The following is a 22,443-nucleotide window of genomic DNA, read 5'->3' on the forward strand; positions in this document are numbered from 1 at the left end:
GACTTTCCTGCAATTCCCTCTTTCCTTAGTTTCAAAGCTCTTAAATATCATCTTTAAGGTTATTTCATTCTAAATGAACTAGCCGTTCCTGCACGTCCTTATTCGAGGTCTGTGGTTGAAAAACTAGACAATAAAAAAAACAACTGTATGAGACTAGAGCCGGGCACTTCCCATCTTTCTTCCTGCCAGTGAAGGAAGCAATGAAAAGGGCTTCTGGGGATCGTGGTACCCTCCACCCGGAGAGGCTGTTCAACAGCAATGCACCCCCACTCACACTCAAATGCCACACTTGCCTATAGGTTTCTCCCCCCCCCACCCAAATAATATTTTTAAGGCTGGGTCCCACCTTACCAGAACCGCTCTCTTACGTTATCAATTCAAAGTTTAATAAAGGAAGCTCTGTTCAATCACAAAACCATCTCCTGTCAAAATCCAATTGGCTTGCTTACTATTGCTGTCACCCCAATCCCCAGGGATCTCTGAAAATTGCAGAGGACCAGGCGCCCAGGTGGCTCCATCAGTTAAGCCCTGAACTTTTGGTTTTGGACTGGGTCATCATCTCATGGGTCGTGGGATCGAGTCTTGCGTCAGGCTCCTCGTTCAGCGGGGAGTCTGCGGGAGAGTCTCTCTTCCTCCGCTCACACTGCCCACCCCCACACACTTGCTTTTTGTGAAATAAATCAATTTTAAAGAAAAAAAAAATCTCAGAGGAGAATACTAGTCAGCACCACCCCCCTTCCTCTTCTCTGATCCCAGGAATGCCCAGGCGGCAGCAGCTCCCCATCTCAGGCGCCCCACATCAGTTTACTGCTTGCCTGCCCAAATCCAGCTTTCAGGGGTCCTGTCTGCCCTTCTCTACCCCTCGCTCCCTTTCTGTTTCTACTTCCGTGTTGTTTCGGCTGCCCCCGGTCGATAAATTAGTGACCTGCACTTCCGTTATTAGGTGCAGTCATTACCCAAAAAACCATCGTTAAGTTTTCAAAGCCATACATTTGTTTCTACCCCTGCGACTAAGAAAAATAAAGCCAGTGACTTTTAAAGCACTGTATCATCATTTTTGCTTTACGGGTTCTACAAAATAAACTGAGCATCGGTGACCCTGACGTACACAGTCACCACCACAGGCTGTTTGTAAGGAAGCTGGGATATGACCTCCGGTCTGTCTCATCCAAACCCCAAAATGTCTCACACCTCAAAATGCATCATCTTACGTTCCACCTCTTATTTAGTAGCTTTGAACGCTCCAAGAAAAGGTTGCTTTAGAAAACTTATTATCAGAGAAAATAGGTCCCACTGTAAAAATTAACTTTCTTTCTGAGTAGACTGTTGACTTAAATTTCCTCGGGTCATGAAGACCTAACTCCCATACGTCTGTCCTCTGACAACCGGGGAACTTTTTTTTAAGGTTAATTGGATTATCAGATTCTAATTTAGTGTATCCTGATTGTGAAATATAATGCAGCCACAAAAAAGATGACAGGAGATTTCCACAATCTGATTTTAAAGAACTCTAAGGCAATTATGATTTTAAAGTGGTTTCTTTCTTCCCCCTGCCAAGGACTGAGACTACGCACCTGCTGTCTCCATGTGCATGTGGTTCAGAAAAGGTAGGTGAACAAAGGAACAGTAACAGAGACACACGCTGGAATGGGACTTCCTGTCACTGGGGACGTGCTGCCCTTGTTCTGATGGGATGGAAGGGCATTTCTACTTAATGACCTATAATGCTGGATGTGTATAAAGAACCACCTAGATTTATTTCTGAAGTCAGAAGAGTATTTCAATAAATCATTTCATTGCAGTTTCGTTGAATAAACAAAGTCCTCCCCTGTACTTGTCAGGTCTCTAAATTTAGTGTCGCCATGACGACACATCTAAATCTTGTTTATGACCTCACAACCACTAACTTTTACCTGTGGTATATGAATTTTTAGACTTGTATCCTGTAATAAGTATCACCTTCCTAAATTTGAAAAGAAAAGACCAACCAATGAAATTCATCCTGGGATAACATCTCCCAACACAAGATCAAATCAGTCATGAGAGATCAAATTCAGCAACCACACTAGATAACCTAAGCCCAGAGGATTCTTCCTGTCAACACAGAATCTAGTAAACAATGAATTTAGATTGTGCATAAATACCCTCACCCACAAAGTCTAGTTCAAACTATAGTAACTTGGGGTACAGAGCATCTGAAGAACTTATAAAAACAAAACAAAAAAACTGCCCAATTGCCAAGCAAATTGTGTAGTAACAAAGGTTTAGGGGCTCCTGGGTGGCTCAGCTGGTTAAGTGTCCATCTCTTGATTTTGGCTCATCATAATTTCAGGGTCCTGGGATCCAGCCCAATGTTGGGGGCAGGGGGATGGTTCCCAGCTCACGGGGGGTGGGGAGGTGTCTGCTTCTCCCTGCCCCTTCCCCAGCTCATTAGCATGCAGGCACTGTCTCTCTCAAATAAATAAATTTTATTTTTAAAAAAGGGTTATAGAAGGGGCGCCTGGGTGGCTCAGTCATTAAGCGTCTGCTTTCAGCTCAGGTCATGATCCCAGGGTCCTGGGATCGAGCCCCACATCGGGCTCCCTGTTCAGTGGAAAGCCTGCTTCTCCCTCTCCCACTCCCCCTGCTTGTGTTCCCTCTCTCACTGTGTCTCTGTCAAACAAATAAAATCTTAAAAAAAAAAAAAAAGGTTATAGGAAGGTTATCCACTTAAATGAATACAAAATGAACTGAGTAAAAGAGCCTGATGCATAAACAGTATCCGCAGTAAATACTGAACCCTACAGCTTCAGTAAATCTCCTAATGGAATGTAATCCAGTGATTAACTCACATAAATCTCTGATGTATTAAATATACGCAGGGCTTTATAGATATATGGGGGACTTAAAAAACCTGCAAATTCAAAATAAGGACATCCTGATAAAAATGAAATTTTCAAACTGGACTTTCAGTGCCTCCTAAATAACATTAACCCAGAGTAAAGGGATTTAATTTAAAAAAAAAAAAAAAGGATCTGAGAGAGAGAGAATGTGTGTGCATGCAGCAGGGGAGGGGCAGAGCTCTCTCTCTCTCTGGGGAGAATCCCAAGGAGAATCCCCACTGTGTGTGGAGCCCAACACGGGGCTCGATCTCACAACCCTGAGATCATGACCTGAGCCAAAATCAAGAGTTGGATACTTGCTTAACTGACTGAGCCACCAAGGCGCCCCCAGAGTAAAGGGATTTTTTAAAAAATTTATAAAATCATAATGATGGATAAAGAGAACACAGAGGGAGCAATGCCAACAAAAATTTTTGAAGCTTAAAAGGAAATGGATGAGACACAAGAAAAATGAATTTTAAATTGGCAAAATTCAGGAAGTAATCAGATTTACTACATTGCACAACTGCCCCCCAGTGACCCAGGAATTGGGAGCACACAGAAGTACAGATGGCATTAAAAAATGGGAGAACAGACCAAAAGCCTGTACTTAGGAGACAGTGAAATTCTCAGTTCATGCCTCTATGCCCTATAGATAACAGCCACTCTATCCACAGAACAGCCCAGGCTTCTCTGACAACATGCAGCCCCTGGCCTATGCACGAGGGAACAAAGTGCACGGATGAATGTGGTCATGAGCCGAGACGGAGTTAAGTAAAGGTTTCCACACAGAAGGCAGAGACTCCCAAACCCTCTGGTCTCTCATGACCCCAGAGCACTGACAGCCCAGTCTGCACTTTCCAAGCAGGAAACTGGAAGATGAAGAGCAACCCCCCAGAACAACAGCCCAGCCAGGGCCCAACAGCAAAGCTCGCTGGCACCAGCCGCAGCCACGCGCACGGCATCCAGAGAGCATCTCACACGACCGATGAGGGAGGGCCCCCGCGCCAAGGCAGGTTGAGGTGAGATGTCACAATGCTGGAGACAAAAATCTTAGGAGCTGCCAGAAATGGAAGACAAAATGTAACCTACAAAAGAATGGCTTTGGACAATCGTTATGCTAAAAAAGCAATTCCTTCCTGTTTTTGACGAAAAATAATTTCCAACAGACACTTACATACCTAGGCTTTGCAAAACTACCCAACAAGTGTGGTGACTTTGAGTAGATAATTCTCACCTCCTTGAGCCTCAATGTACTCACTCATCAGTACGGTGGACTGACAGTAATACAACTCAGGGCTGTTGTAGAGATTAAACGAGTTAATATCTATACACATACAGAACTACTGGATACAAGGTAAACATTCAGTTCATGTCCACTACCCTCTTACTACGATTAGTGCTATTACCACCACCACCACCACAGTTCGAGAGTGAGTTTTATTTTATTTATTTTATTTTTTTAAAGATTTTATTTATTTATTTGACAGAGAGAGACAGCCAGCAAGAGAGGGAACACGGGCGGGGGGGAGGTGGTGGGAGAGGAAGAAGCAGGCTCCCAGCGGAGAAGCCTGATGTGGGGCTCGATCCCAGGACTCTGGGATCACGCCCTGAGCCGAAGGCAGACGCTTAACGACTGAGCCACCCAGGCGCCCCAAGAGTGAGTTTTAAGATAAACCTAATGAGTGAAGTGGGTTTCTAAGTAAGATCCAATATCCTGCACCTGAAAACCCAGGTCCCATGTGCGTAGTACACTGAAAAGTGAGGTCCACAAAAACAATCATGAGAACCACCCTTTTAAACCACTAGATAAAGTAGGGGCGCCTGGCTGGCCCAGTGGGTAGAGCGTGCAACTCCTGATCACACAGTCGTGGGTTCAAGCCCCTTGCTGAGGGTACAACTTCCATAAAGAAATAATAAAATAAAATACGAGATAAAGTATAGCCACTGAGTTGAGATCAAGCTAAAGACCTAAAAACCAGCTCTCGTGAGCAAATTTTCTGCTGAGGAGTGCAGCACAAGTCCTGAAACCACATTCAGCTGTGCCATGCTTTTTGTCACAACTGTAATCCTGAAACGACAAGATGAGACAAGAGGTGGGAAGACAGAGCAAAGGTCAGTGAGTTAAGGAGTAAGATGACGGTCCGAGTTCTGACGCTGTTTCTAGCAGCTGGGAGGCGCTGAGCAGGAAAGTCAGCATTGTGCCACAGACTCCCCTATTCTCAAAAGGGAGAAACGTACCCCACTGTCTATATCCATACTGTGATGGTTAAAGGAAAAAGAAGAGCTGGTATGAAAGCATCAGGAGGAAAAACTGATCTACTCTTGGCTACTCACTTCACCTTCTTCTACCTACTCAGTCCGTCGACCACGCATGAGGTCGTACCTTCTCCGCATTTGTGTTCCTCCTGTGCGCTACGGTGCAAGCGGGGCCGACCGGGAGGCAGGCTGATGGGACAGGAAGGACAGATGGGCCTGGGACCTACAGATCCCCCCTCCTAGATGGCCAGTAAACAAGCAAGCGCGGTCCCTCAACTAGTCAGCTAAAGCAGTGCTACGATGTCCAAGAGACAGCATACAAGTGCCACTCCAGTGACGACTACTATCACTAGCATCCTCAGGGACTCCTGATATAAAAGGATTTTAGTGTGCTGGAGGGTAGGTGTTCAGATACCATGCACTGGTTCATAATGAACTAATGAAACAAGAACTAGACACATTTGGGGGCAGGGGCTGGGGGGACACTTACGTAGTAAGTGGCTTTGAAAAGCAGATGCCTGTTTGACTTTCAGAGCGTTAACAGAATGGAAAACCACATCTCATATACAATGAGTCCCTTGCAAAAAGTAACTCGTTAGAAGTGAGCACTCCCTACGACAAGAAATATGTAACCAGATACATAAGATTAATGAAAACCCGGAAAGTATTATTTAGAGTACACAGCACACAGCAGCTGGTCAATGAACGAATAAGAACTGAAACCAGAAATAGCTCCAATAATATTAAAAAATGTATAAACACTGTTCTGAAAATGTACTAGAACAAAGACTCACAGTCATGGGATGTAACTGAAATTTTTAAAACTCATTTAGTCCTTGCAAGTGACAAAAAAGTTTCTGCTCTTAAATATGGGAAAATCCTATTTTTTAAAAAAATTTTTTGCAAGGAAAGAACAAAGATATAAGAGGCACTGCCACTAAAAAGGGTAAAAGAAAGGAAACATTAACATTCAAGCACAGGTTAGAAAGCCAGTTACTCAACGTCAGGGCCTAATCCCTAAGAAACGTGGCAAAAAACTGAACAACACATTTATGATACGCTGACGTCAGACTAGCAACGGAAGAGGTACGCTTCTAGCTTACCATGTGGACAAAGAATGTCTTCATTAAAATTTAATTCCTCCTCCTCTTCTTTTCTTTCTTCTTTTGATTCATCTAATCAAAAGAAATACAGATAATAACCACTCTAGCTGTTACATTTGAAGTTCAAAGTAGCAGAGATACGACTGTGCGCAATTTTGAACAAAGAAAACTTAAAACATTCTAAAAATTAGACCCAAGTGATTCCTACATGCTCCTGCTAGGAAGTGTTATATTTCTTTCCCTTAAAAGGAAAGAAAAAAATCCCTGAATGGCAGTTTTACTTCTTCAAGATTTAGATTATGCAAGAACATGTTCCTTTTTTCAAACTGAAAAATACATATCCTTCCATTAGTTCTAGTCAAGCTATTCAGAATACGGGATCATAAACCAAGTTAATCATCTACATGTCATGTCATTTTCACCCACCTATTCTTTTCGGGGTTGAACAGAATGCTTCAGAGAAGACTAATGAGAAATAAGGACTTAACCTTTAACATCAAAAATATATATTAAGAACTGAGCTTTTCCCGTTAACATTTCTCTTCCAATATCCACTTTTCCTATCTGTCCACACTGTATCACCATGAATTCGTAGTTGTGTATACCAGGCAGACAGTCAAATAGAAAGTCTTAAGTCTAAGGAGATTAGAATAGTTACCCATGGGTTTTAATTTAAGTACATAAGACATTTAAAGAATATTTACTAATCATTAAAAAGCTCAGTAGAAAACTGGGCATAGAAAGGACACTCTCGGTCACACACACAAATACAACTAACTTCTCAAATAAAGGACCGTGGTTGATCTCGATGGTAATTTTGAAAGGCAAAGCCCTGACACTGCTAAGTCACTTTTCATATATCAGACTAGTAAAAGCTGATGTGAAAGGTATACTCTTTATGTTGACAAAAGCATGGAAAAACAAGCCCCCGTGTACTTTCTGGAGAAAATTTACCAAGACGTATCAGTACATGGCCATTATAAATGGGTGTAATCCTCTGATCCAACAATTTCTGGGAATTTATGCAAAGAGGTACGTACGACCATACATAAGGACGCTCACTTTACCTGTTCGTACACGTTAACTGTACAAAACTAAAAAAGAACCAGTTAAATAAAAAGAATACGTCCACACAATGAAATACAGCCACTAAATAAAAAGCACCATATACTTTAACAGAGGAAGATGTNCAACTGCATCTACAGGAATGCCAATATTAAACAAACCAACCCCTATTTAGAATGATTGTATCTGGAGGAAAGGCTTGCAGAGATTTTACTTTGTTCCTTCTGTACTGCTTTAAGCTCTTAAAATCTCTGAATGGAGGAAGGGGGAGAAGAGAAGCATTTTACTCTCAAACCAACATGAAAACGATTTTCAAGCTAGGCCAGCATCAAGATACTTTCAATTACGGCATCTGACTTTACGTAAAAGGAAGCATCACTGGGGTGCCTGGCTGGCTCAGTTGGTGGAGTGTGCGACTCAGATCTCGGGGTTTTGATTTGGAGCCCTATGTTGGGTGTTGAGATTACTTAAAAGCTTAAAAAAAGAAAAGAAAAGAAAAGAAAAAGGACCACTAGCACATCAAGAAGCTTAAAAGAGCACCAAGTTAATATTTAACACACTGGGTCACACGATGCTACTAAAAATACGGTTTTTAAATGACAGGACAATAACACTGAAACTAAAGTTAAGTTCATGAATTGTATAGCAGAGCAAGATTTTTTTTAACCAGGGGCAGCTGGGTGGCTCAGTGGTTAAGCGTCTGCCTTCGGCTCAGGGCGTGATCCCAGGGTCCTGGGATTGAGCCCCACATCAGGCTCCTCTGCTTCTTCCTCTCCCACTCCCCCTGCCTGTGTTCCCTCTCTCGCTGGCTGTCTCTCTCTCCATCAAATAAATAAATAAAATCTTAAAAAAGATTTTTTTAACCAAAAGAAAAAAAAAAAACTCTTAAATTTGAAAACGTTAAAAAGCCACAAATAGTGGCTTTGGGGTTTTTATTTTCTTAAAAAGTTAAGACTTGTTGAATTACTGTGTGGTATACCTGATAGTAATACAATGCTGTGTTAACTACCCTTCAAAAAAAAAAATCATAGTACATTTATTAAAATAAAAAAATATACAAAAAATTAAAAGGTAGTTTTATCGGAAGACCCCACCAAGAAAATTCAGAGTACTTCAGTAAGAATGTTAACGTTATTCAAAGGATAATTTTTAAAAACCTATGTACGTAGATCCTGATATTTGGATAAGAACACTAGGTGAGACAATCGCTTCAGGGTCACTAATTGTACTTGAATAGACTGATCAAACCACCAGCTTCCATTTTAAACCTACGAATAATTTTAGAGCCTTAATTCCCCTTGTATCTTATGAAACACTGATTATAAAATTCAATTTAGTCGCTGACCTATATTAACATAATTTCCTACTTGAAAGCATAGCTTCAGAAAACTGAGAAGAATTTATAAGCAAAACGCTATTCAGAAGCTGCCTTCCCTCCTGGATGAAAACCACAGAAGCACAGGCTCATTTTATTTGCCAAAGGCAGCCTGTAAATGTGGCAGATAGTCTATAACCAAACATACTGAGCTGACGATATACTATGTGACTGGTGGCAGACTCACCTTTCTTAAGAATTTTAGCCCGGAGCAGAATTAAAAAGAATTCTGCACGTGATTAACTAGAGAGACCGGGAGCAAAAAGGATGCCTGGGTACCCGGAATTCCTCATGTGAGCTGCTGAGCCCGTGCTCAATTTCAGTAACTTAACAATCTTTTATTTGTTCTGAGACACCGGAGAGCTTCGGGTTTAATAAAACTGGCCCCTAAAATTGCACGGGTGGGAATTCTGCGCTGCCGTCCACGAGCACGCACACACAGACTTTTCGCACTACCTTTGTTCAAGGTGTTGCCGTTCATCTTCCCGTTGCTTTGGTCTACGTCGCCATCTTGCTCATCTAGCTGTTCCAGAGCGAGCTGGCGCCAACTGCGCAGGGAGGATTTCCCCACCCAAAATCCATCACTGCTGCGGAACAGAGACCACGTGAAATCACGCAAGGCACATTTCCTAATGGCCCTTCTTTACGTGTGAGGGTCATGAACTAAAATGAACTACAAACATTCCAAATCTGCTACGGTCCACACGATTTTTTAACCCACTCCCACGTTTTGGCCATTTTCACTCTTCGCTACTGAAATGCGGGTATCTCAGATGCTGCTTTTATCCCAAATCTTATCCTGCTTCCTCAATTATGTTCAGGCCGAACACAACTCAACGGGCTACTTTCCTTCCCTTGACGTCCACTCCCAAAGACGTACAGGTCCTCACATATATACATCCACGTCCACGTACAAACACACATTTAAAGGGTCATGAGGCTGTTTGCAGAATGACCAAAAACAGTGAGCTAGGTTAATCTTTATTTGGAAAATATATAACGGAAGTTAAACCCAGATGTAACAAGTGCCGTAACAGATGCCATCCGAGCTTACTGGTTCCTGGGTCCAGAGGCCCGCTAGGGAGCGGCACTCGACAGACTCCAGGTCTGCTGGGTATTTCTGCCAAGGATGCTCCCCTGGGTACCCTGCGTTAATACACTCCGGCCTCTCTAGAGGGACACCCCACGTATGAACACACACTAACACGCTGCCTTGGTCTGGTCAGACCTCAGCTCCGCACCTCTGCTTCTACTTTTCTAACGGATGGAATGCAGTCCCAAAGGCTGGGTGACTCGGCTTTGGGCATCTTTGAAAACATCCAACCTCCCTGTCATCCACATCATTACTCTTCTTTCTTCGAAAACCCTAACTCCTACTGTCTATAAATTACGAGCCATTCGGTTATTACCTCTTCCAACTAGTTCGGTTTATCATCAACAGTAAACACTGTGTAACATACCCCTTCACCGTCGCCTTTAGCAGATTATTAACAGTTTTATAATCTTCATTTAGTTGGCTCTTCAGACGCAACACGCGGCAGCGTTCTACCACACACTCCTTACACAGGGCTTTCACTAGAGGCGAGAGAGAGGGAGAGCAAACGGGAGTTCGTTCACACGCAGATTACCTGTGAGCAAAGTGTCAGGACTTCACAGAACACAGTTCTAAAGCAAAGTCACGATTTTGACAACAGAGAAAACTGGTACATATCCTAAATTATTTAGGTGATACAGATTTCAAGACAGCAAATTTTTATCTGCATAAAGAAAGAACAATGAGAGATGAAATGTCTAAATACCCTAAAACAGGCCATGCCATGAAGCACAGTATTCTCCAAGGTTTAGATGCATGTTTTACAAGAGTTAAATAACTGAGGCTCTAAGGTTGGGGGAGACAACATTACCTGACAAGTACAAATGTAATGTTAATTGAAAGCTTCATGCGAGTATGAAATATTGGAACACTTCAAAACACGGAACACTAAAGAGGGAAAAAACCCACCAAGGGCCGATTTAAAACTCACAGTTGTAGGAATCCTATGAAATGTGATTCTATGAAAGATCTTATCACAGCTTAGTTCATTGATCATGAATCAAAAACAAACTTAGAAAGCAAAACTCCAGGTGTGTACAAGAGAAGGCCTGGATCATGCAGTTAAAATGCCAGTTGTTATGCTCTAAGTTGTACACATTCAGAAAACGGCATTTAATTTGGGAAAGGAGGGAGGGTGATCACACAATTTTTATTAGACTCACCTATGGATACGAGGTGGGGCCTATGTTGCTCATTAAAAAGAAAAATGTTTTGAGGCGAGACAACCAGAACCAAAGACACTATGGATACTATGTCATTATCTAAAGGTCTAAATTCAAAGCAGAATCAGGCAGCTTCCATTCATAAGCTAAGTAACAATCTACAGAAGACGTGCCATCAACCAGACCAAGGTTCAAGTACTCTGAAGAGTATACTGAACAAAGTAACAAATTACTACCAGATGGTTTTCTCAAAAGAAGAAAATTCTGTCTCCTTTGGGAGGAAAACATGGAAACTCAATGAAAAGCGATGTATAGTGTTACGTAACTTCTTTAGTTAGCAAATCCTGTCTGCCAAGCATACAGAACATTTGGACCGGCTGGCACAGTCTGGGTCAGATGATCAGAGACCACAGGGTGAGGCTTCATGAATTACTTCATACGCAGAGAAGACACCCCGAATTACCAGTTAGTCTTGGTCCTCCCCCGTATCGACTATAGAAAATGTCAGCCGCATATTCAGATATTCTCTTCATAATTGAGATCTTGTCAGGATGGAGCTTGTCATGGGAACACAGGCAAGCGTGATTATCGATAGGCTTGGTGGGTGTCGATTCATCCAACCACTTCTGAAGCCACTCGAGAGAGACAAACTCATAGGGTTCTGAGAAGATAGGAAAGGAAAGAGTCTATGTATTTTTACAGCTTTTTGACTAAGTGATACATTCATTTTCCTCAAAAGACAATGCAAACTCTGTCCAAAGTTAGCAGAATCAGAAGCATCACTGTTCAGGGAAAATGTCTGAGGACTGTGACACAAAGCTCCATTTAACTACCCCTCTTCTAGTTCAAGGAGCTGTGTACGATAGGGACGAATCGGCACAGTGCCCTATGAGATCGGCTGGTATTATTAACCACATTCTACAAAAGAGGCATCCACAGAGAGAAGTGTCTTGCTTGACAGCACAGAAGAGCTCTGATCAGGACACCCACGACTGTTAACTATAAAGCCATGCTCCACGCCAGCTCGCAAATCACATAACCTCATTCCCTATTATGTTTATTTCATAAATGATTTTCATAAACACTTTTCACCAATATGTGATATACACATGGAATTGAAAATGAAACGTCTGAGTTCTAAGTTAGAATAACCTCATCAGCTATAACCACACTTTCATAAGCCAGTTTCAACCACTGAACTTTTCTCCATCCAAGAGGATACTGATGTCAATTAAAACGTATTTGATTTCCCCTCCCCAATCTGTATCATGAGCTATTCATGACATTATTGTGTATTTCAAGAAAGTAAGCTATTTTAAACAAGTTTCAGGATGAAGTACACTAGAATTCAATTGTTACTGATTTTGAAGTTGCAAAAATTAAGACAAAACCAAACCACCTCAAACTGAGTTTTCATTTGGGAAAACAGAGTCCATGAGTTCCCTAAAAGTCAAAATTAAAGACAAAGGGCCAGCTTTGATTACTTACAAAGATCTCCAGTGAGTCCCAGCATAAAACATAGAAGAAAACATACAGAAATTGAATTTACGTATTTGTATTATGTACTACTGCTGATGAGATCTGAGGGATAGACAATTCAACTCAAAGCCCATTTTGACCACTTTTATACTACAAGTCTAGAAAACTAATTTCCATTTCAAGTTTAGTTTGAGACATTTCAATTTTTACAAAACCAAGTTTCGGCATCGTCACATCCCTTATTTGTGCTAAGACTGTACGTTGCCAACTGAGAGCCTTCCGAGCGGTCAGCCCCAATGCAGCCGCAGAGAAAGAGCTCATGACTGCAAGCTGAGACCAACGTCTAATCCAAGTTCTGCCACCAAGAAACTGAACTTGAGCAAGTCACTTAAACTCTCTATGCTTCAGGTCTTTTATTTGTAAAATGAAGGTAATAATACCTGCCTTCTACCTACCTCACGGGGATGTTGTTGAATGTAAAAGATAAGATAAGTGAAGCATTTTGAGCTTTTTGGAAGAAAAGAGATATAGAAAAGTTAATCATACATTCACACAATATATAAAGAGGAGACCTTAACATTCAGTATAGATTACCATGGTCGTGGCACTTTATAATATATAATGGCGTGGTTCGTTAAATTCAAAATACTTCCCAATTTTATTTGCCAATTATCACGTTTAATCTGCCAGGGACAGAGTACACTGGGTATCTTAAGAATGCAAAGACAAATGACCTCTACCCAAGAAAGGGAAATCAAAGTTTGAGCGTATCTCATCTTTTCCCAAATACAGTCACGTAGATTAAAATCTTCATTAATCTAAAGGCCATCAAAGGAGGGGAAACAGAACTGTGACACAGAGCCACATTCGAGAATAATTCGGCAGGTGTTCTCATTTCCCCAGGAGCTGGGGAGGGGAGCAGAGCAGAGCAGACAACACCTGCTATGGCTAACTGGAAGAATACACGTAAGGACCCAGACCCTCACAAGGAAAGGAATCTAGGAAAACTGCATGTGCACAAAGCACAGCTGGCCAAGGGCTGTCTGCTGGGATTCGATGCCCAGGGCGGCCATGCCCGGGACCGCTATGACAACAACGTGGTTCAAAGGCAGTCTGTTCAAGACGACATGCTCCGATCCCCTACTAGAGTCATACAGAAAACTTCCAAGTGAAGCGTATTCTGGTTTGGGGCAGTTTCACATGAATTAAATGTAAGATATGAAAATTAGAAAAATGCCTGATTTTATGGTAAGAGGAGTAGGAGAGCAGAGAGTGGGCCTGGGATTCTGATGTAATACCGTTATTATTCATTCTGCCCATTTTCTAGATTTAGTATGCTGAAGGACCTCTCGGAGGAAGAGTGACTGTGGTCACATAGGTCTCTCTTTCTTTCATTTTCAATTTCCATTACTAAAAAGAGTTTGGTATCAATCTCTGCCAAGAGTATCCCTGAGGACCTGGGTCTAGCACAAGTCTCAACGGTTAAGGCAGATTTGCTTCTGGGATATCTTTATACTGCAGATGCTTCTGTTCTAGACAAAGACTCATGGCAGGTTCTCTATGAACTGTGATCCAAAAACCATCTGAGCACCGCCTTCCAAAGGCATGGTAATCAACCACCAAAAAGGAATGAGAACTCTATTTGCCAAGTTGGAGATACCGAAGTGTTTAAAATCTCGGCATTTGGCAAAACAGGAAAGCACTTGTTAAAATATTTAGTGAAGGAAATGTACATTTTGGTGAAAGTTACTCGTAAATTTATTTTTATTTTTATTTTTTTTAATGCCTGGATTGAACATAGGAATTTTCTTTGGGGGGAGTTATAAAAGTCCAGGAAAGACTGTGGCATCAAAAATATTTGTAACACTCCACCTAGAGATAAAATTTAAGATTATTTAGAGAGCATTTATTTTAATAAAAAGGACCAAAAGGGTCTGTGTTCCCAATGAGGCTTATTACTTCAGGTAAAGTGACTCTTCTTTAAATATATTCACAAACACACAGAGGATTTAGAAAATGTATAACAAAGACTTGCATTGGCAGCACAAAACCACAATCATCTGCTTTGGGATTTTTCAACGTTTTAGCACAACATAGATTTTCTACTCTGTAAGTTTACTGCAAATGGGAAAAGAAAATTATGAAGTTCATAACTGGTGAAAGTACTGATACAGAGACATGTTCTAAGAACATAAGCACTGGTTCTGTGGGAAACAGCCAAGAGAAGTGCAAGTATGTGTTAGTTAACCTGACACGTCACACCTCTGGGCCACGCAGTAGTTTTAAAGAGTGGTTCAAAAACAGCATTTTACTTTAGATTCAGGAAGTCCCCTTCTCTCGTCTAATGAATGCAGGAAACTGGGAATACAGTTCAAAAAATAGATTTCTAGGTCTCAACTCCTTTGAATAAATTTAGAGATTTGAATCATATTCATTTCCAAATCATTTCCAGTAAAATTAAGGTCAGTCTAACTCTTCAGAATAATCCCAACCCTTAGGACAGAGTGAGAGGAACAGGTTACAAAGAAAGGTCAGAATCAAAGATGTAGCTCAGAAAGAACTTTTAAGAGCTTTTCTTACAGATTTAGCAATTTATATTCATCTTTTGTTTAAAGTTACACCAGTAATACAAAATTAAGATATGAAAAAGACAAGCCACAAGTACAATTATGCTTGAGTATTTATTTTCTAAAATTAGGATTAAATTGCCTCTTCTTTATGCAGGAATTGGGCCTGGGGAATTCTGTCTATGAAACGACAAAGACAGTGTATCATTACTAATGGCATAGCAGCCTGGAAAAGTTGGGGTTTTCTTTCTGAGGCACTAGGTAAACTTGCATTAAACATACACAGTAAAGGGATGGGCTGGCTCACGTGGGATAATTCTTAAGAAATTAGGGGTCAGCAGAAAGCTCTCCTATTCTTAGAATATTGATATTAAATTTCAAATTAGTCTAATAGTATCGTAAAAAATAGCACTCAGAAAAGAATGCCAGTTAATACGGCCAGAGCACAAACTGTGCAAGGAAACAACATAGTGAGATGCTTCCATAGTAACCCAATCAGATCTTTTGTTAAGAACAAATTAGTATCTCACAGAACAGAAACATCTGTAAGACTCACATATACATATATATGCAGAGCGCTGACCTAAACCTTGTAATTTATTAAGAGCTTCCCGTTCTTAAAAGTACATGATAATGAAGATTCTATGGAATGCTACACATCAGATTATTGCTGGTTTACACAGTTTGTAGTCATTAAGCTGGCATGAGTGGTTATAGGAAAGGGGAGGGGCAAGTCTGTTCATACACATCTGTGAACATGAAAGAAACAAGGCACATCATGGCAACAGTGCTGTCCCAGAATATCTTACAGACCAGCTCCAGCAGGTAACCTTTGGTACAGCTCCTTAACCTCTTCATGTTTAGCTTTTCCTTTGTCCACACTCTGCTTGCGCATCTCGGCCATTTCGATACACCACTCCTCAAACTTGCAATTATCTCGGTCTACCAGCTCTTGAAGAAAGGCTATTCAAAACAGAAAAGACAAAAAAATAACGCTTGCCTGTTTTCAAACACACAGAACCATGCCAACGTCTGAATTATACCAAATACTGGCTAGGATTCTGGTGGCAACTTCCTCCTGATGGCAAAGTAAAACTGGTAACAGCCATTAGAATAATGCTGGGTGACGCCCGACCTGGTCTCCATGATGTCACCAGCCAACTGGGGCCATCAAATGGCTCAGAAATACTACTCAAAATTGAGGATGCCACAGAGCACAGACAGTATTAGGTAAAATGACAACTGAAGACTGCCTTCAGGCCAGTAGCAACTCTTCTTCTTCTAAATTAAGTACGCTCTACGCCCATTGTGGGGCTCAAAATCACGACCCTGAGATCAAGAGTCCCATGCCCTACCAACTGAGCCAGCCAGGCAGCCTACAACTGTTCTTTTTAAAAAGATGATCTATAAAATTAATTAAAATGGCTAAAACACATTTGTATGCTTTACAAATTAAACCAAATAAAACCAAATGGCTCTTTAAATACATGTTTTGCTTACCTATAGAATTTAAACTGTTTTTGCTTGTCTTTGGGAGGGGAGGGGTCAGTGGAATAGTTCCGTTAAAGGCTCCTTTAGCTTGAAAACTCACCATTTTTTTTTTTTTTAAAGAATTCATTTTTGGCGCACCTAGGTGGCATAGCTGGTTACGTGTGCGACTCCTGGTTTCAGCTCAGGTCATCATCTCATGGGTTATGATACTGAGCTCCTTGCTCAGCCGGGAGTCTGCTCGAAGATTCTCTCCCTCTCGTCCCTGCTTCCTCTCAGGAGGAGACCCCCCCCCCCAACAACTCTCTCTCAAATAAATAAATAAATACTGAAGTAATCTACACCCAACATGGGGCTCAAACCCACAACACAGCCAGCCAGGTGCCCCCAAAACTCACTACTTTATTAAGTAGGTTCCATGCCCAATGTGGAGCCCAACACGGGGCTCGAACTCATGACCCTGAGATCAAGACCTGAGCTGAAATCGAGTCAGATGCTAAACCAACTGAGCCACCCAGATGCCCTAAAACTCACTACTTTAAAGCAAATTTGTGATTATATCTACTTTCATCAACATCTACCATATGCAATGAACCTATCTTGACAAATTAAAGCAGTGATTTCCTGTGAGCGCCGGTATGCTACAGTACTTGCCTTCTATCATCTTGGGAAATTGCTCACCTGGTACCTGAACAGTTGTGGTGGTTTTTTCTTGAGTTTGTAGTCTATACACCAACATATACGCATTTCGAGAGCAGTGCGTTCCTTTCCCACACTTGGGTTTACGCGTCTGGGACTTAGAAGGTTCTGCTGAGGTGGAGGAATAAAAGGTAACTAAATTAGAATGTCTATGGTCAGTTGATGCTTTTGCAGGGGAGGGGCAGGAGAAGGGCCACGGGACACAATTCTTACAAATACACATTCAAGATACTTATTTATTATTTTTTAAGTAGGTCAACATCCAGTGTGGAGCCCAACAGAGGGCTTCAACTGATGACTCTGAGATCAAACCCTGAGTCGAGACCACAAGCCAGATGCCCTAGCAACTGGCTAGGCGCCCTCACATTTAAGATACTTTAACAGGGATCTAGAACACTAAACGGCAATACAAATTCAGGATGCTTGTTGGATGTCTGAATATTTAAACAGGTTTATGCCCTACCCCCTTGTGTACCATATTCCATTTTTAAAAGATGGTTAAGTACTATTTTTCATGAAGACAAACCTAGAAGCAGAAAAAAGGTACTACTGCAACGAGTTTATTTTAATGTTGGTCTTGGATTATAAAAATAAATCCAGATTATTTTAGCAAACAGACGGTTCCCAGAGAGGAGAGGGTAGGCCGATCAGTTAAATGGGTGGTGGGGATTAAGGAGTGCACTGGTGTGGTGGGCACCGGGTGTCGGATGCAAATGTTGAATGATGCAAATGTTGAATCACTATACTGTGCACCTGAAACTAAGGTAACACTGTAGGTTAACTGGAATTAAAATAAAAACTTAACAAAATGGCATGTTCGTTAAAATGAAATGCTATTGTAATGAGCATAAAGATTAGCCACTAGTATCTGTGAATTCAGTAGCAAGTAGAAACATTAAGTGTTCTGAATGTCAAGTCTATCACATGAACGTGATCTTCAAAATGGTGCTGAGGATGCCAGGGTAACCTTCTGGGGGAGGGGGGTGAGATCCTGCTTAGTTCTGGGGAAATCAATGACCAGATCTTCAATTCACTATGTTCTTTTCTAAAATCAACCCACCTCCACACTGCGGTTCCACTCATGGTTTCTGCCTCTCCTCTCTCAGTTATCCTCCCACTTTAACGAAAGAAAGACATAACCTCTCACCCAGAGATTAAAAGTTTTAGCCATGTCATTAGAAGAAATGTTTACAATAAAATTTTGCTTTGTGTTTAATTCAAAAGTTTATTAATATACTTATATTGATCGAGTATGAGGTGATATTTATAATTTTAAAAAGCTCAATCCAAAAGAACTTTCGAACTATTTAGAGACTTATGGTTACAGAAATCTTAAGTATATTCCATTAGGAAAAAATCCCATATGGTCAGCTATAATGTAAATACTACCAGGAGAAAGGGTAAGGGTTAAAAAATGTCTTCCTCTAAAGAAAGATCCATCCATACATTTGTCTCTGAAAAGTTGGTACTATGTTACTAATTACATTTGGACTCTCTTAAAAGAGTGATGTTGCAGTTTCACTATTTGTCAGAAATCACATCATCTGTAGCTACTTAAAATTATGATAAAAAATATCAGATTTTAAAATGTTCAGGGAGGGGCACTTGGGTGGCTCAGTCAGGTAAGCACTTCACTCTTGGTTTCAGCTCAGGTTATGGTCTCAGGGGGTTGAGATTGAGCCCTGTGTTGGGCTGCATGCAGAGCCTGCTTGGAATTCTCTCCCTCCCCCTCTGCACCTCTCTCCACAGGCACTCTCTCTCAGATAAATAAAATCTTCAAAAAAATAAAACGTTCAGGAACACAACTTTGTTCAATATTCTTGTAGGGAACACAGGACAAAAAGTTTGAAGACTACCACTACAGGGAATTAACAATGTCAGGAGCGTGTAAAGAGGAGGTCGGGCATTTCTAACTAAAACGTATTAAGATTTAACATGTTTGTTTTTTTTTTTTTTTTTAAAGATTTAGTGCAAGGGGCGCCTGGGTGGCGCAGTCGTTAAGCATCTGCCTTCGGCTCAGGGCGTGATCCCGGCGTTCTGGGATCGAGCCCCACATCAGGCTCCTCCGCTGGGAGCCTGCTTCTTCCTCTCCCACTCCCCCTGCTTGTGTTCCCTCTCTCGCTGGCTGTCTCTTTCTCTCAAATAAATAAATAAAATCTTAAAAACATAAAAAATAAAAATAAATTTAAAAAAATAAAAAAGATTTTATTTATGGGAGAGAGAGAACACCCATGAGGGAACAGGGGGAGGAACAGGGGGAGGAACACAGGGAGGAAGAGGGATTAGCAGAATCCACACTGACCGCTGAGCCTAATGCGGAGCTTGATCCTAAACCCTGAGATCATGACCTGAGCCAAAATCAGGAGCTGTACCCTCAACTGAATGAGTCACCCATGCGCCCCAACATGCTCGACATTTTGTGTGAGATGGAATATAAACCAATTCAAAGAAGTTCATGATAGAATACAAGAATAAGTGACTCATGGAATTTCTATTTTTGATCAAACAGATGAAATTTGCCATGTACATTGCATACAGCAGTGAGAGGTATTAAAACATTGGGATGGGATCCTGATAGGGTGGAGTCTCTTTCTCTTGAACTATTTTAAAATTTAGGACTGTCTATATGTAGAAGATAAACAAAACAGCCTTAGCAATGCTTTTAATCCTACAATACTCTGACTAAAATTAAGACAAATCAAATAAACCTCAGTAAAGAACAGTTAAAGCCACATTCTCAGTTTTGTACCCAGAGTCTAATAAAAAAAAAAAATATATATATATATATATATATATATATATATATATATATATATAGGCAAATGTTAAGAACCGCAGTATTAAAAGTGGGAGTAACATAGTTGAATACCTATCTATAAACACCTAAATGTGATTTAAAAATAGAAACTCTCTCTCTAAATTACAAAAACCTGGTCCCATTTAACCACCCACGGAAAGATTCCCCATATGCTTCACAAGCCAACTCCAACGGCCATTCTCCTGACACCTTGGGAAAGTGGCTCTGATTCATTAAGAAAGAACAATGGCAGGAGACACACATCTATTCCCAATCTTTTCTCTTATTTAGACCCCACAGTCCAAACCTCACCCCAAAATGACACACACGGTAATAAAGTGATGAGAAGCTCAGCCGCGATGCCTCCTACTGGAAGAACCATTCACTTCTGTAGGGAATAAGGGGGCACTCCGGCCCAAGAACATGGACGTGATAACAGCTATTCACCAAGTACTCTCAATGGCAGAACTCATCACTACAAAACAGCAAGCAGCTTACCCCCCCCCCCCGAGGCCCTGCTCACATTCCAGGGAAGGGAAAAGATACTTCACAGGAAGGCGTAGGCACTGTTCTCACAGCAATGGTCCCCTGCTAGAGTTATTTCCCTAACATAAATCTCCTAACACAAAGAAAAGGACTACAAATCCTACTACTTTAACTCTACTATTCATCGTTTTAAGCTTAATACCTGCTACCCTCTCCCCTTTCCATCCCCTCTTACCCAAAATTAAACTGGTTATTGAATATTTGCCTTCAAACTGCACTGAAAACATTACTGAAACCATCTCCGGGGGAAAAAAACTTTTTTTTAAAATTCAGGCATTGCTAACAAAAGATGTTCAGAGATTTTATGTGTGTTTAAGAAATGCAAATATCCTTGCTAACCCAGAACCCAATCTTGGACCATAAGAATTTATCACAAAGATCTCCAGTTTCAAAAAAAAGAAGAAAGAAAAAAGAAAAGAAAAAAAAAAAAAAGAAGAAAAGAAAAAAAAGAAAAATTTATATTTTAAAAGGGCACTCACAACTTAAAGGTTTTACCTAGATCTTCCTCAATCCCTAGTTGTAATTTCTTCCCCTCCATCTTTTCTATATCTTCGTCATTAAATTTATACCATTCACCGGACTGTGGATCTTTCACATGGGCAATGTAGTGGCCAGAGTAAGCACTCACTCCTCTGTGTATAAGGACCGCACTGAGTTCATACACATAGGACCCACCTGGAAAAAGAGAAGGGAGAAAGTGAAAGTTTGCAGAACAGTATTTCTTCTTATATCCTGAGTCTGAACTGTAATGATTAAAACGGTTTTCAGAGAATTCAAAACATGTCCCCTAAAACAAAACAACACAACAAAATACACGTCACCTAAGATTTTTTAATTTAGTTTTACGAAGTAATGTAGTAAACACGTCTTAAGCTGCTCACTGCATTAGTTTTCCATTTTCTCTGCAAAATATACAGATGGAAAGAAAGCTCTGGCACTCTGGGCACCCAGGTCAGGATTACAAAGCTATTCTGCTGCAGGCTTTGCCCCTCTGCAAACTGGCTGAGCTGTACGCCTTCCAAGAATCAACTGTTTGTATTCTTGTTATAAAATTACTTACACAAACTAACCAGGTAGGAGTGTGAAACTAAAAAGCTATTGTTTCTAGGAAAAAAAGAAGAAAAATGTTTTAGGAACAACTGGAGGTAAGTCATTAAAAAAAATGGCTACCAAAATAAGCCAAGATAACTGGAAACAACCAGGAGAGAAAACATTAAAAATCTAGAATGATTCTGCACTGAGATTTCTTCGTATTTTAAAATTCCTATTTATTTCACTTGAAATAACCAAAGACAAGTCAGAGTCTATATATTATGCACATGATTTATGCAAGAGAAGACTTTACCCATACATTAAATGAATGAATGAATATTGACATTTCCAGATATAATTTGAAAAAAATCTTCTAAACAAATTATGGGGGAAATTATTTATGTACTGGGAAACATCACTTCTACACATTATTAAAAATGAGAAAGCATGTAATTCATTAGCAACCCCACAATACAAACATAACCACTATTAAAAATGAAACCTGCAGGTTTTTCTAACAAATCATTCACATCTTTCTCACATCATTAAACACTGTTCTGAAATTTATCGTAACGTACCACAATGTATTGAACCACTCCCATACCGATGGACATTTAAACCGGAAGCATTTTATTAACGTTAAACAATAATTACTACCTTTGTGGCAAAAAATCTGTGCACATATCCTTGACGATTTCATCATCGTAACTTCCTTCAAACGTCAAGAGGTGAGTCACAAGGCAGAGCCAATCACTCATTCAACAAACATGCCGCACGCTTGTAGGAACACAGGGTACGGCAGCTGAGTAGAAGGACAAAGCCGCTGCATTCTTGAAGCTCAGTGGGGGATTCAGTGATACAGATCAACACCCACCTAAACCACCCAAGCTGAAAATAATTTAAAACACTAGGATAT

The 22,443-nt window shown here is 40.7% G+C and overlaps 1 protein-coding gene across 6 annotated transcripts in view; it reads right to left on the reverse strand.

Annotated features, from left to right (window-relative positions):
- Positions 1 to 22,443, reverse strand: part of USP48 (ubiquitin specific peptidase 48) — a 92,864-nt gene that overhangs the window by 27,978 nt on the left and 42,443 nt on the right. The window contains exons 9-15 of one of the 6 annotated variants that reach the window (XM_040645918.1): positions 20,991 to 21,170; positions 17,135 to 17,260; positions 15,779 to 15,928; positions 11,383 to 11,580; positions 10,124 to 10,238; positions 9,120 to 9,247; positions 6,224 to 6,295 (exon numbers count right to left, since the gene is read on the reverse strand). In XM_040645918.1, coding sequence (XP_040501852.1) covers positions 6,224 to 6,295; positions 9,120 to 9,247; positions 10,124 to 10,238; positions 11,383 to 11,580; positions 15,779 to 15,928; positions 17,135 to 17,260; positions 20,991 to 21,170 — 969 coding nt within the window. Of the gene's footprint in view, positions 1 to 6,223; positions 6,296 to 9,119; positions 9,251 to 10,123; positions 10,239 to 11,382; positions 11,581 to 15,778; positions 15,929 to 17,134; positions 17,264 to 20,990; positions 21,171 to 22,443 lie in introns of all 6 variants that reach the window. The other 5 variants (XM_040645916.1, XM_040645917.1, XM_008694879.2 and 2 more) reach the window with 5 other exon arrangements.

The sequence above is a fragment of the Ursus maritimus genome, unplaced genomic scaffold (genome assembly GCF_017311325.1).
Source record: "Ursus maritimus isolate PB19 unplaced genomic scaffold, ASM1731132v1 scaffold_32, whole genome shotgun sequence".
NCBI classification, from domain to species: domain Eukaryota; kingdom Metazoa; phylum Chordata; class Mammalia; order Carnivora; family Ursidae; genus Ursus; species Ursus maritimus.